Source organism: Hippopotamus amphibius, chromosome 7 (genome assembly GCF_030028045.1).
Source record: "Hippopotamus amphibius kiboko isolate mHipAmp2 chromosome 7, mHipAmp2.hap2, whole genome shotgun sequence".
In the NCBI taxonomy this organism is placed as follows: domain Eukaryota; kingdom Metazoa; phylum Chordata; class Mammalia; order Artiodactyla; family Hippopotamidae; genus Hippopotamus; species Hippopotamus amphibius.
In genome coordinates, this window is record NC_080192.1 from 104,381,152 (window position 1) to 104,403,850 (window position 22,699).

Genomic DNA, 22,699 nt, shown 5'->3' on the forward strand with positions numbered 1-22,699 from the left:
CTTTTGGGTTAGAAAGGAAATGTATACCAGGTAAAACTTACTGACTGGTTGCAGTTAACAGTTTTTTGATCATGTGCTTGTATATACTTCTTTGAAACATCAGTTTAACTGCACATAGCAATAGACTCCTTAATCAAAAACTTTGCCAGCCTTAAAAGCTGATACAAAAGTGTAAAGCAATTATATTCCAATAAAGAGCTTAAAAAAGAAAAAAAAAATTTGCCAGCCTCTAGCCAGCTGATCAAGATCAAGCCTAGGTAAGTATGTTCTCATGGATAAAAGCACTTGGCTTTAGTTCATCTGGAACCTTTAATGATCAAATATGAATAGTTCTATCCAGAGTATTACATGGATCTGGATTCTACAGAGGATCCTATGAGAGCTCCTTGAAGCTCTCTGGATCTGTTGCTTCCAGTGTTCCTGTGCTTTGTTCTAAACGGGATTTAAAACAGTTTATACGTATAGATTATCACAAAACAGTAAAACAAGTTAAAAGTGGAAGCAAAAGAAAGATATGGAGTCAGAGAAAGCTTATCATGGCAATCTGAAACTTGTCTATGGATACTCTGTACGTTTGGCTCTGACTGAGCTCTCTAGTTCTTTTTAATTAATTAATTAATTAATTTATTGGCTGTATTGGGTCTTTGTTGCTGTGCAGAGGCTTTCTCTAGTTGCGGAGAGGGGTGCTACTCTCTGTTGCAGTGCATGGGCTTCTCGATGCGGTGGCTTCTCTTGTTGCGGAGCATGGGCTCTAGGTGCTCAGACTTCAGTAGTTGTGGCACGTGGGCTCAGTAGTTGTGGCTTGCGGGCTCTAGAGTGCAGGCTCAGTAGTTGTGGCACACGGGCTTAGTTGCTCCCTGGCATGTAGAATCTTACCAGGCCAGGGATGGAACCCATGTCCCCTGCATTGACAGGCGGATTCTTAACCACTGTGCCACCAAGGAAGTTCCTGAGCTCCCTTGTTCTTTACACTAGGTTACAGAGTTCATAAGATAAAGCAAACTTATTGCTCAGAAGTACAGATATTCTTGGATATTGTGATGGATAGTTTTCTAGACAACATCTTGATAGCCATGGTTTCTTGGGACTTTATGTTACCAGTCTTCAATGTGGACTGTTGCTTTCAGTCCTCAAACCAAGGTATAATTCAATAAAAGCAGTTCTTAAGTGTGCCCCGGTACTCAGGTCTCTGTTGCTCTGACTTGGCCAGGCTAGATTTATAATATCTGGAGGATTTATGACCTGTGTGCACTTTGAGCAGTTCTCTCTAAATATTATAACCCTCCACTTAGTTTTTAATAAGTAGTAGTTAGCAATGAATTCAAAATTAGACTACCTAAGAAGTATCAGAGTGTAGCTATTTTGTGTTGCAGATTGAGTTGAGAACATATTTTTTTAGAGACAGTTGATCTTAAAAGCAGAGGTAAAATAAAAATGAAAAATAAAGGTTGATACGCTAAGTATTCTGTTGTGAAACCCAAGGAACATTATGAGGACTCCTTCCTAAATATGGTGGGCTCAGTGAGTATCCACAGTTTAAACCAAGTTTCTTCTGAAACTTGAAGCACTGCTCCTAGTTTTGAGCAATGCTCCTACCTCATATAGTCTTCAAGATAAACCATTTGTGGTAAGTACACCAAGCTAACTACATGTGGCAACTTATTTTGTGAGATTGTTACATTTACAGTTAAAAATTAGGGAATAACTATAGGAAAAAAAATTTAGATTTAGAAATAGTTGATCTGTAATCCTTTCTGGTAATAATTAGTTCCCAGCTCTATTGAGATATAATTGGCATATAACATAGTGTAAGTTTAAAGCATACCTTTCTGGTAATAATTAACTACCATTCTGATTGTCTACTCAAGCCATTTCTAGTTTGAAGTAATCAAACATATCAGTTTTTAAAAGAATGCTTGATTTTCTGTTTTCTATAAAGAGCATGTTTCTTGTTCACAAGCAGTATATTAAGTTACTTGTTAAAAAGTTGGGAGTTGAGGCACAAACTTATTTGAGGCTAATGGACAATTTTAACTCTTCTGCTACTTTAACTCCATGGTAATGACGCATGTATGGTGCAGGTTCTGCCTGGACATCAGGCTAAGTAAAATGGCCAAAGGTTGGAGCTCTGGAATTAGACACCTCCACTACTTTCTAGTTGTGGAGAAGTTACTTGTATCCCTGAGCCTTGGTTTCCTCAATAATAAGAAGGAATAATAATAGTACCTACCTCACATCATTTTCACAATAGATTTTGTCATTGTGGCAGAGACAGACCTCATTTAATTGAGTTCCTTTTCATTTTCCTCTTACTGAGAATACGGGAAGAATGCATTTTTGATTCTTATGTGATTGGTGTAAGTGGTCAAAGCATACGTCATAGTGGGTATGAATACTCATTGCTCTCACTTTCCTTTGCTGAGAAAATCTGAAAGCCGTGTTTGAGATGATAGTGACACAAGATAGAGATAACCTGAAACACTGAATTGTCACTTTCAGGACACCTGCCTTGGAGAGTCAGCTGACCCAAAGAGGATTTGAATGAGCAAGAAATAAACCTTTGTTATGTTAAGACACTGGGTTTTAGGATTTATATGTTATGACAGCACAACACAACCTGTAACCAAGCTAACCTATAGCCAAATCCTGTCCCGGGGTCAGTGACCAAGGAAAGACCATTGAAAGCTACAAATAATATAGTTAAAGTATGCTCAGTAATGAGTATTTATACACATGCCCTGTGGTGGAATAGCTTGACTAAAACCCACCTGCTCCTTATTTTAAACATTGATTTACAAAACCACACCTCACAGTTCTGGGATAAAATGTTCAATAAACTGAAAGGTCTCTAAGTTTGGTGGGGACTGGGGAAATATGGGGGGTAAAGAGTTGCCTTTTTAAAACTATAGGATAATGTATGCATTGTGTCGTTACACAGTCTGTACCCATAGAGTTAGCAAAGCTAAATATTTGGTGAGATTCAGAGCCCACTATTCACAGTGTTTTTAAATCTATAGGAATTTCCTGTGAATGCTATTAATCTGGATGCGACATTATCACTAAGAACCCATTCAATCCATTTACAACAACATAGATGGACTTGGAGGGTCTTACACTTAGTGAATAAGTCAGACAGAGAAGGACAAATACTATATGTTATCGCTTACATGTGGGATCTGAAAAATAAAACAAACTAGTGAACAAAACAAAAAAGAAACTCAGGGGAAATATGGGCTACCAGTGAGGAGAGAGAAGGGGCAAGATAAGGGTAGGGGATTAAGAGGTACAAGCTACTATGTATAAAATAAATTGTATAGCACAGGGAATATAGCCAATATTTTATAGCAACTGTAAAGGGAGTGTGACCTTTAAATTGTGAATCACTATGTTGTACACCTGAAACTTATGTAATATTGTAAATCAACTATACCTCAATTAAAAAAAAAAAGAGCCCCATTGATAATTGCCTTTCATCTTTAAAGTTGAGCATGTGACCTTCAATTTGTAGAGTAGGAAACTTTTACCCTCCCAGATACTAGCCATGTTATGGGCCTTCACAACTTAAGCAGAATCATGCCTTGATTGACAGTATCCTGCAGACTGCCCTTATGACTGTATTTAAGAGCCAAGGTTGTTTGTTTGTTGTTGTTGTTTTTTAAGTAAATTTATAGTTAACTTAAAATTTTATCAAGGTTCCATCTGCCCAGTTACAATTTTATAATTTTAGCTTCACGCAGCCTCTTATAAATCCAGGTGGTGGATTTTATTTTTTGTTTGTGTGTGTGTATATGTGGTGGGGAAATCCTTACTAAAACTAAGGTACCAATGAGTTGTATCCACATTTGCTGGGACATTTTGCTGGTAAAACTGCTTTGATTTTGTCAGCAGTCTGTTGGTAAGCTAAGAGAGGAGAAAATGTTGCTCTAGAGCAATTAAAACAGAATTTTTTTAAGTGTCCTAAATATTGGGTCACCAATATATTTGAAAGCCTGTTTTAATCTTCCCATATATGTACTACATCGGATATGTGTGCGGGCAGACCTCTGGGACAGCTGTATCCTGATTAAAAATTACTTTCTATATCCCAAATATTTATTTTAGATTAGAAAGGCAAGACAGAAGCTTTACGTTTAGATAGCCTGTTCATTTGAGAACTTTTAACCACTCAATCTGTAATTTTAGTTAGTTCCAAATGTAGACCATAGCAGAAGTCTTTAGTGAAGAGAATCTATCATGTAAATATTTCTGTAGGTGGGCATTTACAAATCTAGTGGTTTATATTCATTAATTCCTTAGTAAGTGGGTTCTTTAATTACATGTCAACTATGTATGAGATACTGATTTAGAATCTACGAGTGAAAAATAAACATGGATATTTAGTGCAGTGGCTAAAAGGGTCATGCAGAATTTTCTTTTCCTTCTTAAGATGAGAGAGGCTTCAACATGTTTTATAAATTAAGGGGTCTCAGTTTGTTTAAGGAAAACATAAAAGTTATGGAGATAAAAGCAATAGTTTGTATAATAAGATTTCAGATAAGCCAGAAGGAGATGGGATTAGCCTTAAATAGGCCCTTTCCTTTGAGAAGAAGAGATGAGGGTGGGGAGGATATAGATAAGTTTATAGTTTGAGTATTAGAAACTCAGAGAAAGAGAGCCTAGAAGATCTTCTGTTTTTACTCAGAAGTAGGAGGTAAAATCTTGCTGAAAAGGAACTTGAAGTGAGAGTTTGGTAGGAGAGACTTGATTTAGAATGCTTATTGTGGGCAACTGGGAGCCATTGAAAAAGATTTGCTGAGCAACCCTGAGGGCCTAGTAGAGGTTGGAAGTAGTACGGTTCATATGGTTATATGGTAATATATGGTAATTTTTCCCCCAACGTTGCTTCACTTTCTCTGTATTGGAAAGAAGGAAAATGGTTAGATCAATCCTGGGGGTTGTCAGAGCAGGTACAGAAGAATTGAAGATGATAAAATAAAATAGCGTTAATGATAGGCCCATGAATGTCAAATAAGAAAAGTAATGAGAACGGAAAGGGACCTGATAAACTAGATGGCAGGAGGAGTTGGGACCTGAGGTCTCAATGATATTAACCATCAAGGCTAGTGGCAGTAAGAGAAAAGCACACTCTGGAAGGATAGGAAGTGGTATTTGTTGGAATTTAAAGACAAAAATGTGGGTCTGAAAATGGTGCAGAAGAACTATGAGGATGCTAAAATTGCCACTGAGACTTTGTGATAGGTGTGACAAGGTGCGGAAGAATGAGAAAATTATATCTTAGAAATTGGTCATGGTCAAGGAAGTCATTTTTGGGGGAGGATCAGGCTTCCGTGAGGACAAGAGGTGAAGAGAATGTTCTGTGCGGTGTTCTAGATGAAGGCAGATTTGTTTATGATAGAATAGAGGTTTCTGAGAGCTTTATGGAAAGGTTTTGGAGGGAGTTAAATTTTACTTTATAATAGTGAGCTTAATTTTTTCTTATTGTCTTGGACTGCTGTGTTATAGTTCCCAAAACAAGTTAGGGAAATGAAGAATGGATTTTTATTTTCTGAGAGATTCTGAGACCATGATTCATTCTTTCATTTGATTACCACAGGAAAATGCTTAGGCTAGATGATTTTACTTAATTTTCAAGTATTCCAGGCTCCAGAAGAGGCATCCAAAAGGTGGAAGAGAGGAAGATGAAATTGCTTATCAATGATTAAGTTCCCTTTCACTATATCTTTTCTCTAACAGCGAGGTAGTTGTAGGAATTGAACTTTCATCTTTTTTTTTTCCCACTTGGCATACCTGGCCAAGTGCCTTGTACCTACATATCTATATGGGTTAGGTTTGTGCTTCCCAAAGTGGGTGGCCTGGCACCCATATTTGTGGTGTACCTTAATGAATTGTAGTTCATGTTTGACTGTTCAGTGTACCTGTGATTACATCATCTGGTTTTAACTAATTCTCAAAAATTGGTCAAATGGCTTAAAAAGGTTTCTGCGAAAATAATGTTTCACGTGAATAATACTAAAAAGTACCAGTACAAGTGAACCGACAAAATAATCATAGAGCTACACTCCTGTTTTTATCAGATAGTCATGTCATGATAAAAAAGCTGATCGTCCAATCTGAGCTGACGAAAAGTTAAAAAATATCAAGAAAAGTATTTAAAATATGGTTCACCTTAAAAAAATAAATAAAATAAAATATGGTTCACCTTTGCTAATGTTGACATGAGCCTTGATGTTAGTATGTAGTGTGCATTGAGATATTAGGTAATGAAAATATCATAATCAGCAAGACACTCTAAACATCTGGAACATAAAGACAAACCCTGTGAATTTTTTCATCAATATTTAAGTCATATGATGCTCAATCCATTATTTTTATAAAATATACTAAACATAATGATAAATGCTTAGAGCTGCTTTTAAAATTTGCTTATTCGATTGTGAAAAGACAAAAAGTTACATACCATTGGGGAAATAAATGCATGTTCTTGCTGCCGCAGTAACAGAGACTGAAATAATATGGGGACAAAGAAAAATGCATTTCTTATTAGCAAATATTGTTGAAGGGAGCATAGAAAACATTGCTAAAGATTTAAAGAAAGAATAAAAATAGAATCTTGCAAGTAGGAAGTATGGTATATTAAGTTGTAAGAAGATATATAATATAACATCTAAGCCTAGGGTATTTGCTAAGATTCTGTTTCAGTAAGAAAATATGGATAATGTTACTCTACTGAGAGCCACTAAAGGAAATGTGTGCCAGAAAGGATATATTTGCAACAGTAATGACTTATTTAATAGAAAAATGTTTTTTTGGAAAAGCTATGTAAAACTGACTGCTGATGGAGTGGCTTACTTTTCTGTAAATGTGAGGAAATGGAGATAACATCACACATGAAATGAGTTTATTGCATCATTAATAGTCAGGCTAATACAGGAAGGAAGTTGAAACCAGAAGTTGCATGAAGTAATACTGTTGTGAATAATTTTATAAAAACATCTTTAAAATATGTAGTCTTTGTAGTACTTTATGATGAGATGGGAGTGACCATGATTATTGTTTATACATCCAGAGGTTTGCTCTTTATCTTGTGACAATATACAAAAGAGTCCTTGAACTTAACGATGAATTATGTACTTTTTTTTTGGAAAGATAAAACTGTTCCAATTTTCTTAACCTTTATTGCTTGGTAATAAATAGCTATGAATAGTATGAAACCTAGTACATATTTCCTAAAATTCTGTTGTTTTAAGGTAAAAATGATATTTTAACTGAGAAAGCAACTGCTTTCTGAAAGAAACTTTGCTACAGGGAAATGATTTTGAAAACACATGCTGGGAGATACTTCTATTTTTATGTGATTTTCTTGCCAAAAACAATGTGCATCACCTAGAAAAACTCTCGTATTGACACACAAAATACTTGGGAGGACTTCCCTGGTGGCGCAATGGTTAAGAATCTGCCTGCCAGTGCAGGGGAGACAGGTTTGATCCCTGGTCTGGGAAGATCCCACATGCTTCGGAGCAACTATGCCCTTGAGCCACAACTACTGAAGCCCTCATGCTCTACGGCCCGCGTGCTGCAACTAATGAAGCCCATGCACCTAGAGCTGGTGCTCCACAAGAAAAGCCACTGCAATGAGAAGCCCACGCACCCCAATGAAGAGTAACCCCTGCTTGTCACAACTAGAGAAAAAGCCCATGTGCAGCAACGAAGACCCAATGCAGCCTAAAGAAATTTAATTAAGTAATTAATTAAAAAGAATTGTGGGGTTTGGTTTGATCATTGCTTTGATTTTAGTGAAGTTTCATAGAACATGTGGCCTTCTGTTTTGATTGTTCTGTGTACGTACAACAAAATTAAAGATTTCAGTGTAGAAATGAATAGTTAGAAGTTGCTTGTTTGCTAATAGAGCTGGGTTTAACATATTAACTTGAAAATGATTGGGTCAGAAAAGTGACTTAAAAGTATAGCACAGTTTCAGACATTTTCTAGACTATGATCAGTGCCATAAGGTAGGAAAAGAGAGATTTATTTAACAAATTAAAATCTGGTTTTAATAGGTTTTCATGAAAGTTATGTTTTACATACAGCTTCTGGGCTTTTCCGTATTATCAATTCAAGGCATGGCTTGATCTCTCAGCCTAGTGGCAACACATCTGGAAATACTATGCATCACTAAAACTTTCATAGGAATTTTGCATGCTTTGAAATACTGCATATATGATTATACAATTCCCTTAGTATTCACTGGCATATTACACTAAGATGGCACTGACGGGTATATTATTGGCTATGGTAATAATCCATAGATGAAAGACTCCCTCAGTTCAGATGAAAATGTTCTTACCTCCAATTGTTCATCAGGCCAGCAATCTGTTTTGCTCACAGGAGGAAAACCAAAATGGTGCGATTAAAATTCGAACCTGTAACTGAAGTAACTATACCCTTTCCTTTTTTTTATTATTAAATGGAAAGATCTCCTGAAACTTAAGATAGTTTCAGTGGTTTAGAAGATGTTATAGAGAATTATTTTGGGCTTGCCACAGTTTAGAGAACCCTAGACTTGGGGTCAAATAATTTGGATCTAATATCAGCTCTGTTGTTGCTGTATGGAGTCAACACAGGCAAGTCACTTAAGCTTTCCGTAACAAAGGTTTATTGGTCCAGTTTGACTTGATCACAGGTGATTAAGCTTCCACACATATCAGCATGAGTAAATAAAAGGTTTATTTAGTTGTAAAAGATAGGGCTATAGTAATGTAGTCAGATGGCCTGGAAAGGCTTGTTTGCACTGCAGGAGGCTGTGAGACAGCCAGAGGAACACTCCCCAGTCAGCCTGAGGAGTCTGTAAGTCAGTGTAGTCTGTCAAATTGGTGAAGCTGGAGAAGCATTAAGGATTCCTTAGCGCCGAGTGAGCAGCTTTCCTCCAGTTTGCACAGCCATCCTTTATCTTCCTTCCGGGTGTGTGTTAAGTATCTGCATTAACAAGAATGTGCAGAATGAACAGATTTCAACTTAACAAGATGCATATTAAACTCTAACCGAATATGAGTAAAAATTCTCTTAACCAATCTCACTTTAATCCATGCACTCTAGCCTTGTCGTTTTCTGACTGTGCCCATGGCATGCTCAGTGTTTGCAGCTGATAGGCCATATTCCAGTATGCCAGTATACTTTTGTCCCTACCAGCTGAGTTGTGTGCTTACCAAGAATCAATTATACTTATTTCCAAAACTTTTATTACATTGGTGCATACCTAGTGACATTAGGACCAATTATTGTTCCTGATCTCAGTGGGTGAGAGAGCTTCCTTATATATAATAGCTGAACATGGGTAACCTACTTGTTGACATTGAACTTGCTTACTACTCCTTTGGAAAACTGGGGGAGTTTGCAGTTTGAGCATGCTTTCCATATGGTTTCCTGCTAATTTCTCCAGCGCTCCCTTTATCTTAGAAGTGAGAATGATGATTCTTCCTTTAAATTTATAGAAAAGGTTGAAATTTAAAGAATATATAAATATGAAAACAGTGAAAATAAATGTGCTATATATTGTAGATGCTATATAGTCTTATTATTTATAGTGGGGAGTCTATGTGACTCATGGGTTAAGGAAATGCTCAGACTCAGGTTTTATGTACAAAATCAGATAACTCTGTTGCTTTTCTTGTTTGGCATTTTGAAACACTATGGCTTGAGGAGTTTCCCAAGCTCTGAATGAACTAAACTTAAACCGATAAGCTTAAACTAAAATGTAAGATGATGGACTAACTTCAGTGGTTTGGAAGATGTTGAAGATGTTAGAGAATTAGCATGTCTCAGGCCCTGTAGGTTATTACAGTTTAAAGAATCCTAGACTTGGAGTCAGACCAGCTGGTCTGATGTCAGCTGGGATCTTGATAGTATTTGTCTTTGCTTCTTTGATCCTGGCCTGCTGTTAATCATTGGTACATTTCACAGGGATTTATAAAAGATTTCTTGGACTAATAAAAGGCATTAGATTTGATTCACATAAAACCACTAGCTGTTTTTATTTTTATTTTATTCATTCATTCATTCTGCTTTGGGTCTTAGTTGTGGCTCATGGGATCTTTGCTGCGGCATGTGGGGTTTTAGTTGCAGCATGTGGACTTCTTAGTTGCAGCATGCGGATTGTTAGTTGTGACATGCACGTGGGATCTAGTTTCCTGACCAGGGATTGAACCCGGGCCCCCTGCATTGGAAGCATGGAGTCTTACCCACTGGACCACGAGGGAAGTCCCCACTAGCTGTTTTTAGTACTCTTAGTTTTCATGGACATTAACTTCTTTAGTTAACACTTTTCATCTTGGAAAATGAAACCACTATCTTACGATTCTTAATTATGTGGGTTATCCTTTAAGTGGTTATTAGCTTTTGGCAACAGTGGTTTTAGCATGTGTACATACACAGGCATGTTTTGGGGTCCCATGAACTTGAGTTTGAATCCTGGTCTACCATGTATTAGATGTATGACCTTTGGAAAGTTACTTAAACCTCTTTTTAAACCTCTGTTTTCTTATCTCTATAAGAGCATGATAATATATACCTCACAGGGTTATTGGAGATAACAAAAGAATGTGTATGGGCTTATGGTATAGTAGGCACTCAGTAAATGTTCGTGTTCTCTCTGTGTCAGTTTTAAATTTTCATTCTGTATCATGGATAAAAAGAGCAAAACATGTAAGCTACATATTTGTGGTAAGCATGGAGACTATTTGCAGTGAGAGTAAGAGGGAAATAACGTTTGCTGCTGTGCAATTCTGTGACTTCTAAAGTTAGATCATCCATTTCTTAAGTCCCAAGTGGTATTGCCAGAAGTTTAGAATTTCAACTTTTAGTTTTATATGGCCCTGAGTACTGACTTTGGTATGTGTGGCCAGAAATTAGAGGAAGAAGAACCAGGTGAAGGCTGTAAAATAGAATAAACAAGATTTATTTTAGTCATCCTGGCCCAAGTAATCTTCTTTCAAAAGTAAGTCTAAGTAACATATCATGTCTCTTCTACTACACAAAGGTGGGGAAAAAAGGGCATTTATCTTAATGTACTGTTATATCTTTCTGGCTCAAACATTTTTATCTTCCTTTTTTTGTTTGTTTTTCCAGCCTCTGTTCCATCCCTGACCCACCTTTGTCGTTTGGAAATTCGGTCCAGTCTAAAACCAGAACACCTACGATCTGACAGTTTTATCCGTCTGTTGCCACTTCCCAGAAGCCTACATGATTATTTGCTCTATGCAGAGGTTTTGAGGATGAATGAAGTTCCAGAACTGGCAGTTATTCAAGTTGGAGAAACCAGTGAAGCTACTTAATATAGCTCACGTCTTACTCTGAAGAGAGAAGGAGGCTTGGAGTACAAATTCTTCATGATGTTATGGTCACAAAGGATGATTTTTGTTTGTGTGTTGGTTAGGTTTTAGAGAGCAGTAGTTTAATGCAAATGTTTACAGCTAGGTTTCTTGGTAAAAAAGTGTAAACCTCACTTATGTTACTTTATTGCAGTTTCACCATCAGTACACTTCATGCTGTAATATTCATTTACCTAACCATTTTCTGCTTTATTCTTTTAATGAACTGTGGTGATTCTGCTTCTAGTGCTCAACATGGCCTGTTTCCACCTATGATTCTGTTTTTACCTAGGGCTAGAGCTTAGAAGGGAATGTATAAATCTTCACTGGAAGTGTACACCCAGTGGGGATGAACTGCTCTCATGTTTATAAAAGAATTATCTTATATTCCGTTCTCATCTCTTAATTCAATTGAAGTAAACTCAGGGGAGAATTCTTTTTTAAAGACTATAGAAAATGAGTCATTTTGTTGGGTTTTTTTTTTTTTTTTTTCCATTTCCTTGATACTCTCTTTGGCTGAAAAAGATTCCCATTTCTGCAAAGGCAAGAACAGATGTAAAGTCAAAGATATGCTCAGTTTAAAATAATTAGGTTGGTATTGAGCTAAATGTGCATTTTACCACATTTACACAGTATTAATTAGGAGACTGGGAGAGACATTTCTGTGGTACCATCTTTAAAGAAAGGTATATATTCCTGAGTTGCTCAATATCAAGTAAAACACTGAAGCTCCATTCAGCCTCCAAATCAGAGGGTAGCTTTGATCTTATGAAGCAATGACTGCTAGTTCTATTAGTGTTATAGTATGTTTCCTTTTTACTATCTGGATACGATATCAAATAGTCCATGAAACCTTAGAATCCTAGGTTAATGAGACACTGCCTCATTGGTTTTACAATTGCTTGATATGAATCTGGAGTCAAAGAGGCCTGAATAGTGTGTCAAGTAAGCTATGATAAGAGGCTATGGGCACTAGTCTTGAGAGGAAGGTTATGAAAGCATTACTGTTATGATATACAGCAAGAGATGGGGTCCAAAGAAGGGCAAGTATTCTGTCCCTTTGGGATCCTGTAACTTAAAATAGGTGGGAGTGGGTCAGCCAGATTCACCTCTGATAGGCTTTTGCTATTTGATGAAAGCAGTGATGACAGCATACTAAATGATGGAGACATTAAGGTCCAGGGGATAACTAAATTCAGCACAGATTAGAGCTATAGTTGCTGCCTGTGGGATGGAGATAGCATTTGAATAAGGGTGGAAATGGAAAAATAGGTGGAAATTCTGATAGTTAATAAATTCTAAAAAAGTATGTAGTTTGTAATATTTTTTAAAATGTCTGTGTCTTTATTTTTCCAAACCCTAAGTCTGATTTTAACGTAACCAGTTTTTTGTTAGGGTCCAATGTACATAGAATGTTTACATTTGAGGGTGAATCTTTTCATGTGTTTTTCTTAATGTTCAAATATGTAATAAATTCAACTATTCATAACTTATCATTGAGTTCTTATTCTTAAAAACCTCAGAATATTTCAGATACATTAAAAACCGTATTTAAAACAAATGATTTTACTTACTGTATACAATGCATCTTTCTTTTAGACTATTTTATAATACAATATTTATGATTTTTATGACTAATAACAAGGACCTTGAGAAATCTAATCTAAAAATATCTAAAGGCAGGTGAATTATAGTCACAGCTTCTGATCAAAATGATACATACAGTTAATGTTAACTTGAAGCTCTGCCTTACATGTGCCATGGTGCTTTAATATTCTTAAGGTCACAGTGAACCTGATGAAGAACTCCATACAGTAGTTTCTAATGGTGGTACACATTACCAGAGCAGGATGCGAATTCATTTTAATAAACTCGTCAAGAGTTTATCCTTCCTTGATCTGATGTTGTCCTTTAAGTATATTTCCTGTTGATCCTTCGTGTTATAGGAGATCTTTCTGTGATCATTTGATGTAATAGCGGTAATCCGGACATGCTTCTCTTTTTTTTTTTAAGTGAACTTTTTATTGACACAACACATGTATAAAAAAGTACACAAATCGTAAGTATACAGATTGATTACAGTTGAACCTTGAACAACATGGGAGTTACAGGCACCTACCCTCTGTACAGTTGAAAATCTGCATATGACTTGCAGTCAACCGTCTGTATCCATGGATTCATCCAACCATGGAGCCAATCAACTGCAGATTGTGTAGTATTATAGTATTACTATTGAAAAAAATCCGTGTATAAGTAAACCTGCACCAGTTCAAATATGTTGAAGGGTCAGCTGTATTTTTACAAAGTGAAAATGTTGTGTAATCAGCATACAGTTCAAGAAACAGAACATAGTTAGGGTCCCAGAAGTCCCCTTTATGACCCTTCTAGTCACTGTGCTCTTGCCAGAAGGGTAACCACTCTTCTGGATTCTAGCACCAAAAATCAGGTTTTCCTGGAATCATCCACTATGCCTTCTTTTGTTTACTGCTACTTTTGTGCACATTTTCAGATTCATTTGTGTTATTGTGTATAGTTAGTCATTGAACTGCATTTCTTTGCTTCCCTTTTGCCCAAGGAGCAGGTGTCTTGATATGCAGCTTTCTGGTGGCCCTGCTTCCCAGATCAGTTACACACCTCTATGTCCCATGATCATCTATGACATTGATAATCTTTGACAGGCAGCCTGTGTCATATTTTTGCCACATGATCAGTTGATATCTCTAACTTCAAATCTTTTCTTCCCACCTAAGTCTATCTGTAAACCTGTGTGAAAATTGTGATGCTTTATAGATCTTCAAATATTGTGTCCGGTGCAGTTTCATGACCTCTGAATATTTTTGACTTGTTACTCCCTGAAATTCTACTATAATTTTGTTGGTCCTCAAAAACAGCATAAATAATAACTGTGATAAGAATGTGACCAACTATGTGTCTTCTCTGGAACAGTGCACTTGGTTTCATCAGCATAAAGTATAGAAAGAAATTGAGAAAACCTATCAAAAAGTTTGCCTTTCATTTTTTTACTCCTGTATATTCTTGGAGGTGTATTCCCCTAATTATACTTGTTTGGTCATAGAAATATTAGTTTGAAGAAGCACTCTCAGTACAGTTATTGCTAGCAGGTCCCTAGTACTATTGTGGAAAGACTGTAAATGGTGGGAATGGTTGGTTGAAGGGCTAGTGAAGTTGCTAGTAATGTGGCCATTTTCAGTTTTATGATCAAATGTTTTAGATCTAACAGTTTGTGAGAATAGCCAGTAAAACTACACATTGCCTTCCAATTTCAGGGGTTCATCCTCTGTATAAAGTAAATGGAAGCTCAGCCCTCTGGCTTATCCAAGTACTCAATTCAAAGAAGATCTCTAAGCCAAAAGGATCTCTGAAACTATGCCTTTGAGCTGGGAACATAATTGCAGTGCCTTTGGTACTATTAATTCCCCTGAATTTCCTGTGCTGGAGCACTGGCCTCCTCCCTTCTTTCTTATCCCAAGCAGCCAGTCAGACATAACTGAGGTGTCAAGACTATGTGTAGGTGAGAGCCCAAACCAAGAAATGCTATCACACATGACTCTGTATGACCTGGGTAGTTATCTGAAAGATAACTGCGAGTGGGTGTCCCTGCATCAGGAAAGGAGTGCTATATTCTATCGATATTCAGAACTAGTGCTGGATCTCGGAGTTTACACCTACACAGTCTCTCTAGGAGAAGGTGGTATTTATGACTTCAGGTAAATATGTCCCATGTTTGAAGGCTTAGAGACTATCATAATAGTTTTGAACACACACATTGTTTTCTCTTTATCCTTTCTCATTTTTTAACAAAACATTTAAGGAAAGTTTAATATTCCTGTGTGTGACTGTTGAGATTTTTTGTTTTGCCTTCTCTTCCATTGTTTGTTTTTCTCTTTGAGGCTAAATTAGTCTGTTTATCTTCATCTGTATTTATTATTATTGTTATTGCTGTTATTAAATGGCAGGTGGTCATTGAAGCGTAATATCTGGCAATAAGTAAACTTTTTTTCTTTTTTGTTGGAGCTAATAGAAACCTATGGTTTTCATGAAACAGAGAACCAATTATGCTTCGTATTTTTGTGACATATTGGTAGAAAAATGTATAGTCTTATTTGTAATAACATGTCAGTAGTTTACACTGAGGGGAGGCCAGTCTGAATTATATTTTTTATGGAAACATTTACTTTGGGGCAGATTTTAAGTACATATTTTCTGCAGTTGCTTTAGTGAATAAAACATTTTAAGTAAGGAGCTTAACCTGTCCCTTTGCTAATAAATGTCTTTTTAAAATTCTCATATAGCCGTAACAGTAATAGCATTTTAAGTGTTTCCTTTTAAAAGAAAAAAAAAAAAAATCTTAAAACAGGAAGAAAAAGGAGGAAGGGAGATGGAGCCATAGTCATATCATCCAGACCCAGTATTACTGTTTCCCTATATGTTGGAATATTTTCTTTCTCTTAAGTTTTTAAAAAATCTATATACAACTTTGAGGAGTGTTTTTGTTTTTTCCATAGTTAAAATCAACCAATCTTTACAATTTTGTACATTAATCAAGCCTTATCTTTATCATGTTAATGATATCTGCAGCCAGGCTCAAGCCATGAGTTATTCCAAATTTTGAGTTGGTAGGAATGAAAAATAATGAGGCATTTCTGGGATGATTCTCTTCCTAAGACATCTGCATAAAGCAAACAATCCCTTCCTCCTCTTTGAAAGGAAAAAAGAGAATGGAGGTGAGACCTTTGTGAACCATGCTAAGTCATCTGGTCTCAGCCCAGGATAGTTATGTAATTGTATATCTTTTTCGTTACTCTGTTATAACTTTGTATGGTGTCTGTTTTTAATGAAGGAATTTAAAATACTATTGTTGCAGTAAAAATTAGTGTCTGCATGATTTTTCTGTCTCTTGGCTTCTTTTTCATGCATAGCCCTAATGAAGCAGAACAGGTGGTAATTGCCATTGGCGCACTGAGACTTGTGAATAGCATCTGTTTATGTCTCTTTTACCATCAAATGGTTAGCATAACCTTCTCTTCACTGCTTTTCTATGTGGATGATAAAAGTCTATCATGTGTCATTATAAGGTGCTAATTTACACTCTTTTTCTAACATGATGGAATAGGTGAAGAAGAAAGTCTATCTGGTGTCTAAATATGACTATGATTTGAATCAAACAATTAAAAAGAAGGCCCAATACTTTTGAGATTATTTTGGAATATTGGATCAAGTAATACGTGCCAAAGATATCGATTTCAAGCCAGAGTAGTTTCATAAATAGATGCATTAGTTAGTAATGTGTAGTCTGGATTTTGGTTTTGACGTAAAAATTATTTATTTTAGAGAATAACACATTCAAATCCTTATGGTCTTCATCTTGCTTGTAATTACTTGGTTTTATTAAGCCCACTCTTAAATGTCATAGTGTGGTATGTGTTTATGTGTGTTGATGTAAGTGCATACTTTTTCTCATCTATTATAGAAAATTTCAAGCATGTAAAAAATAGAGAATTGTATAATGAACTTCCACGTTCCCATCACCCAACTTTGATAATTATCAGCTCATGGCCACTCTTATTTCCTTTTCCTCACCAATTCCCATTCTTCCATAGTATTTGGAAGTGAATTCTAGACATAACATTGGTAAATATTTTAGTATATATCTTTAGAAGTCAGATTCCCTTTTAAAAAACATAATGATAATGCCATCATTATACCACCTTAAAAATGAATAATTTCTTAATATCAAATATTGAGTCAGTATTTATGTATTTTTAATTGTTCTATAGCTTTTTAAATTGTTTGCTTAAATCCAGATCCAGAAATATCACTGTGATGTGATTTTTTTTTTCTTTGAAATTTTTTGGTTGAAGGATTAGGTTATTTTCTTATAGTTTCCCACAGTTGAAATTTTGCTGATTGCGTACCCATGCTATCATTTCACATATTCTCTTTTCCCTTGTCTTAATTATATGTTCCTGTGTAATAAATTACCTCAAATTTAGCAGCTTAAAATAATAATTAACTTTACCTCACACAGTTTCTGTGGGTAATGAATTCAAGTGTGGCTTAGCTGAGTGGTTATGGGGGGTCTGCCATGAGGTTGCATTCAGACTGTAAGCTGGGACTGCAGTGGAGGAATTAGGCTCCATCTTTTGAAGGGAGGAATATCAAAGAATTTATAGACTTTTTTAAAATAAACTTAATAATGTTACTGAAGTACAGTTGTGTGTAATATTATATTAGCTTAAGGTGTACTACCTAGTATTTTTATAGCTTACACAACATTTAAAGTTAATATAAAATATTGGCTGTATTCTCTGTGCTAGACAATATATCCTTGTAACTTATTTATTTTATATAGTAGTTTGTGCCTCTTTATCCCCTATCCCTATCTCTATCGTGCCCTTCCCTGCTTCCCTCTTCCCACTGGTAACCATTAGTTTGTTCTCTATATCTGTAAGTTTCTTTCTGTTATATTCATTCATTTCATTTTTTAGATTCCACATACAAGTGATAGCATACAGTATTTGTCTGGCTTATTTCACTAAGCATAATACCCTCCAGGTTCATCCATGTTGTTGCAAATGGCAAAATTTCATTCTTTTCTTATGGCTGACTAGTATGTGTGTGTGTGTGTGCGTGTGTGTCTTTATCGATTCATCTGTCAGTGGACACCTAGGTTGCTTCCATATCTTGACTATTGTAAATAATGCTGAGCAGAACATTGGGGTGCATGTATCTTTGCAAATTAGTGTTTTCATTTTCTTTGGATATATACCCAGGAATGGAATTGCTTGATGATATAGTAGTTTTATTTTAGTTCTTTGAGAAACCTCCATACTATTTTCCATCCTTGCTGAACCAGTTTTCATTCCCTCCAGCTGGGTACTAGGATTCCCTTTTCCCCACATCCTCTCGAACATTTGTTATTTGTAGTCTTTTTTTTTTTTTTTCAAGCTCTTTATTGGAAAATAGTTGCTTTACACTCTTGTACCAGCTTTTTAGGTACACCAAGGTGAATCAGCTGTATTTATACATATATCCCCATATCCCCTCCCTCCTGCGACTCCCTCCCACCCTCCCTCTCCTGGCCCTCTAAGGCATCACCCATCATTGAGTTGATCTCCCTTTGTGATACAGCAACTTCCCAGTAGCTATCTGTTTTACAGTTGATAGTGTATATGTCTATACTAGTCTCTCTCTTTGTCCCAGCTTCCCCTTCGCCCCCTGTCCACCCAACCCCCTCTCCTCCAGTCCATTCTCTGCATCTGTATCCTTATTCTTGCCCTGTCACTGGGTTCATCAGTACCATTTTTTTTCATTTTAGATTCTGTATGTATGAGTTAGCATGCAGCATTTGTTTTTCTCTTTCTGGTTTACTTCACTCTGTATGACAGACTCTAGGTCTATCCACCTCATTACATATAGCTCCATTTCATTCCTTTTTATGGCTAATATTCCATTGTAGATATGTGCCACATCTTCTTTATCCATTCATTTGTTGATGAGCATTTAGGTTGCTTCCATGTCCTGGCTATTGTAAATAGTGCTGCAGTGAACATTATAGTACATGTTTCTTTTTGGATTCTGGTTTTCTCTGGGTATATGCCCAGGAGTGGGATTACTGGATCATATGGTAGTTCCATTTTTAGTTTTTTAAGGAACCTCCAAACTGTTTTCCATAGTGACTGTACCAACTTACATTCCCACCAACAGTGCAGGAGAGTTCCCTTTTCTCCACACCCTCTCCAACATTTATTGTTTCTAGATTTTGTGATGATGGCCATTCTGACTGGTGTGAGGTGATACCTCATTGTGGCTTTGACTTGCATTTCTCTGATGATTAGTGATGTTGAATATCTTTTCATGTGTTTGTTGGCCATCTGTATGTCTTCTTTGGAGAAATGTCTATTTAGGTCTTCTGCCCATTTGTGGATTGGGTTATTTGCTTTTTTGGTATTAAGCTGTGTGAGCTGCTTGTATATTTTGGAGATTAATCCTCTGTCCATTGCTTCATTGGCAAGTATTTTCTCCCATTCTGTGGGTTGCCTTATTGTCTTTTTTATGGTTTCTTTCGCTATGCAAAAGCTTTTAAGTTTCATGAGGTCCCATTTGTTCATTCTTGATTTTATTTCCATGATTCTAGGAGGTGGGTCAAAAAGGATCTTGCTTTGATGTGTGCCATAGAGTGTTCTGCCTATGTTTTCCTCTAGGAGTTTTATAGTGTCTTGTCTTACATTTAGGTCTTTAATCCATTTTGAGTTATTTTTGTGTATGGTGTTAGGAAGTGTTCTAATTTCATTCTTTTACATGTTGCTGTCCAATGTTCCCAGCACCACTTATGGAAGAGGCTGTCTTTTTTCCATTGTATATTCTTACCTCCTTTGTCAAAGATAAGGTGCCCATATGTGCGTGGGTTTACCTCTGAGTTCTCTATTCTGTTCTATTGATTTTCCTTTCTCTTTTTATGCCAGTACCATACTGTTGATCACTGTGGCCTTATGGTCTTTTTGATAAGAGCTGTTCTGACAGGTGTGAGGTAATATCTTATTGTAATTTTGATTTGCTTTTCTCTCATGATTAGTGATGTTGAGTATCTTTTCAAGCGCCTGTTGGCCATCTGTACGTCTTCTTTGGAAAAATGTCTATTCAGGTCTTCTGCCCATTTTTTTATTTTAGTTGTTTTTTAATATTGAGTTGTTTGAGATGTTTTATATTTTGGATTCTAACCTCTTATCAGTCATATCATTTGCAAATAATTTCTCTCATTCAGTAGGTTGTCTTTTCGTTTTGCTGATGGTTTCCTTTAATTAGGTTCCAATTGTTTATTTTTGCTTTTGTTTCCTTTGCCTTAGGAGACAGATCCCCCAAAATATTGCTATGATGTATGCCAAAGAGTGTTCTGCCAACTTTTTCTTCTGGGAGTTTTATGGTTTTCGGTCTTGCATCTAGTGTAGTCATCCTTTTATCCACTACACTTATTTCCTGTAAATTGGTAGTCAAATGTAGACAAGGACTGGCTACATAGTTTGCAGAGCCCAGTGCAAGATGGGAATATGGGGCCGCTGGTCAAATTTCAAGATGGGGACAGCAGGACATTAAACCAAACACAGGGACTCTCTGAGCACAGAGCCCTGTGTGATTGCATAGATGATGAAATCAGACCTAAATGTAGAGGCTTGATCAGATTCATATTTGGTTTTCATACACTTTTTTTCCCCCTTACAGTACTATGTCATAGATGTTGAGTACTTTTTATCTCTCCTAGTGATGTTGGCAGCCATTGGTGATCATTAGCTAGATCTATTAATTAATTATAGATTTATTTACCTATTAGCTGTAATGCTTTCAAAAAGAGAACTTCCCTTAATTATTTGGATATCCTGACATCTAATACATATAGGAAAAATAGTAAAATGCTTGGTTCTTTCGGATAATGAATTGATTCTCTAATGTCTTTTAAAGATGATTGATTTTTTTTCTTTTTTTTTAGTATTAACATAAACATGGATTTTTTAAAGTATTGTAATCCATTGTAGTTATTACCCTTATTGATACTCAGATTGTCTCATTTTTAGCTAGCATTTAAGTAGTCTTTGATAGCTTTGTTTTCCAATGGTAAGATATTCCAGGTTTATTTTGTATGTTTCCTTCTTCAGACCTGGAATTAGCTATTTTTCTAAAGAGCTTTGTTTAGTGCTTTAGAAAAATGGTATTATATAGACTATAATACACACAGAGTAATCTCGGCATTAGAGGTGTTCATTTCTGCTGGTTTGATCATTGTTAAGTGAACAGAACTAAGAAATAAGTATATGTTAGTTCTATTCATGTGCAAATTGATACTTCAAACCCAGGACTACATTTTTTAAATTAAATTTCAGTGATCTTACATCTGTGTATTTCCTTTGTTATATGCTGAAAATCCTATTTCTCAATGATGCTAACAGTAACCCATTTGTTTTATACATGATTCACACACAATAGTCTCACAATAACAATTTCTACACTACCATCAATAATATTAGTGAACATATTTAAAAAGTTTTCTCCCTCCTGGTTCTTTTTGTTTTTCAGGTATATCTCACTAGGGTTATACAGTCAAATTGCTGTTGTTTTTTTTTAAGTCACTTGAATGCACAGGATCATGTGTTTCATTTTCAGTCTTTTAAGGATTTTTAAAATTTTGTTTTATAATTATGAGAAGTGTTTACATGGTTCAAAGTTAAATGTAAAGAAAAGAAAAGTATATTGTAATACATCTGGCTTCTGTCCCCTACTCATCCTATTTTCTCCCTCTCCCAAGGGAAGTTTTTTTTATAGTTTATAGTTTTTTAAAATTTATTTTAAGCGTAAGCATATATTTTCAAAGCCCTTCCTTAGATAAGTAAAAAAATAGTGTATACAGTTTTCCCCATCTTTTCCACTTAATAATGTATCCTACAGATAATTCTGTAATAGAATATAGTCCTCATTTCTCTTTACAGCAACCATGTTGATGTACCATGGTTTATTCAGCGTTTCTCCTATTGGTGGACATTTGGATTATTTCCAGTCTTTTGCAATTACAGCTGGTGCTGCAGTGAACAGCTTTGTGCTTTTTGTATTTTTGCCAGTTTCACTTTGGAAGATTCCTAGAAATGGGATTGCTGTGTCAAAAGGTAAATGCATATGCAAGTTTGCTAGATATCTCCAAATTCCCCTTCATAGGCAAATACTGTATACCAGTAATATATAAGAGTGCCATTAGAGAAAGCTGTCAAACATTTGGCTATTTGCCAACCTCATAGGTGAGAAATGTTATCAGTATAGTTTCAGTTTACATTTCGCTAATGGAATAGCTTTTCATGTTTGTGGGCCGAATGAATCCAATTTTAATGATTTCTATAAGACTATCTGGTTACCCTAATAATGTTTATTAGAAAATTCATCTTTTCCCTATTTATTGAGATAATACTATTAATTGACACTACATTGCAATATAATTTTTTCTTCTCTATTGGCTTGTCTTCTAATTATACACTTGTACCCAACTGTTTTAATGATAGAAGATTTATAATATGTCTTAAAAACCTGGCAAGACCAACTTCATTGCTGTTTTCTTTGTAGCTATTTTCCCTTTTTTGTTCTTTCAGGCTAAATTTAAATAATTTTCTAATACCTTACAGTATTTTTATTGAGATTAATTAATAAATTTATTAATTTAGAGAAAGCTAACTTCTGTATGATGTGTCTTCCCTTACAAGAATCTGGTTTGTCTTTCCTGTTCCTCAAATCTACTTTTGTTTCTTTCAGAAATATTTCATAGTTTTCTTCATTTATAC

General features: G+C 35.7%; 1 protein-coding gene across 4 annotated transcripts in view; it reads left to right on the plus strand.

The window, feature by feature from the left end:
* Positions 1-12,856, plus strand: part of ASB3 (ankyrin repeat and SOCS box containing 3) — a 95,014-nt gene extending 82,158 nt beyond the window's left edge. For 3 of the 4 annotated variants that reach the window (XM_057743679.1, XM_057743677.1, XM_057743676.1), the window contains exon 10: positions 11,122-12,856. In XM_057743679.1, coding sequence (XP_057599662.1) covers positions 11,122-11,327 — 206 coding nt within the window. In that variant the 3' untranslated portion in view covers positions 11,328-12,856. The remainder of the gene's footprint in view (positions 1-11,121) is intronic. The other variant, XM_057743680.1, reaches the window with a different exon arrangement.
* Positions 12,857-22,699: the final 9,843 nt, after the last annotated feature.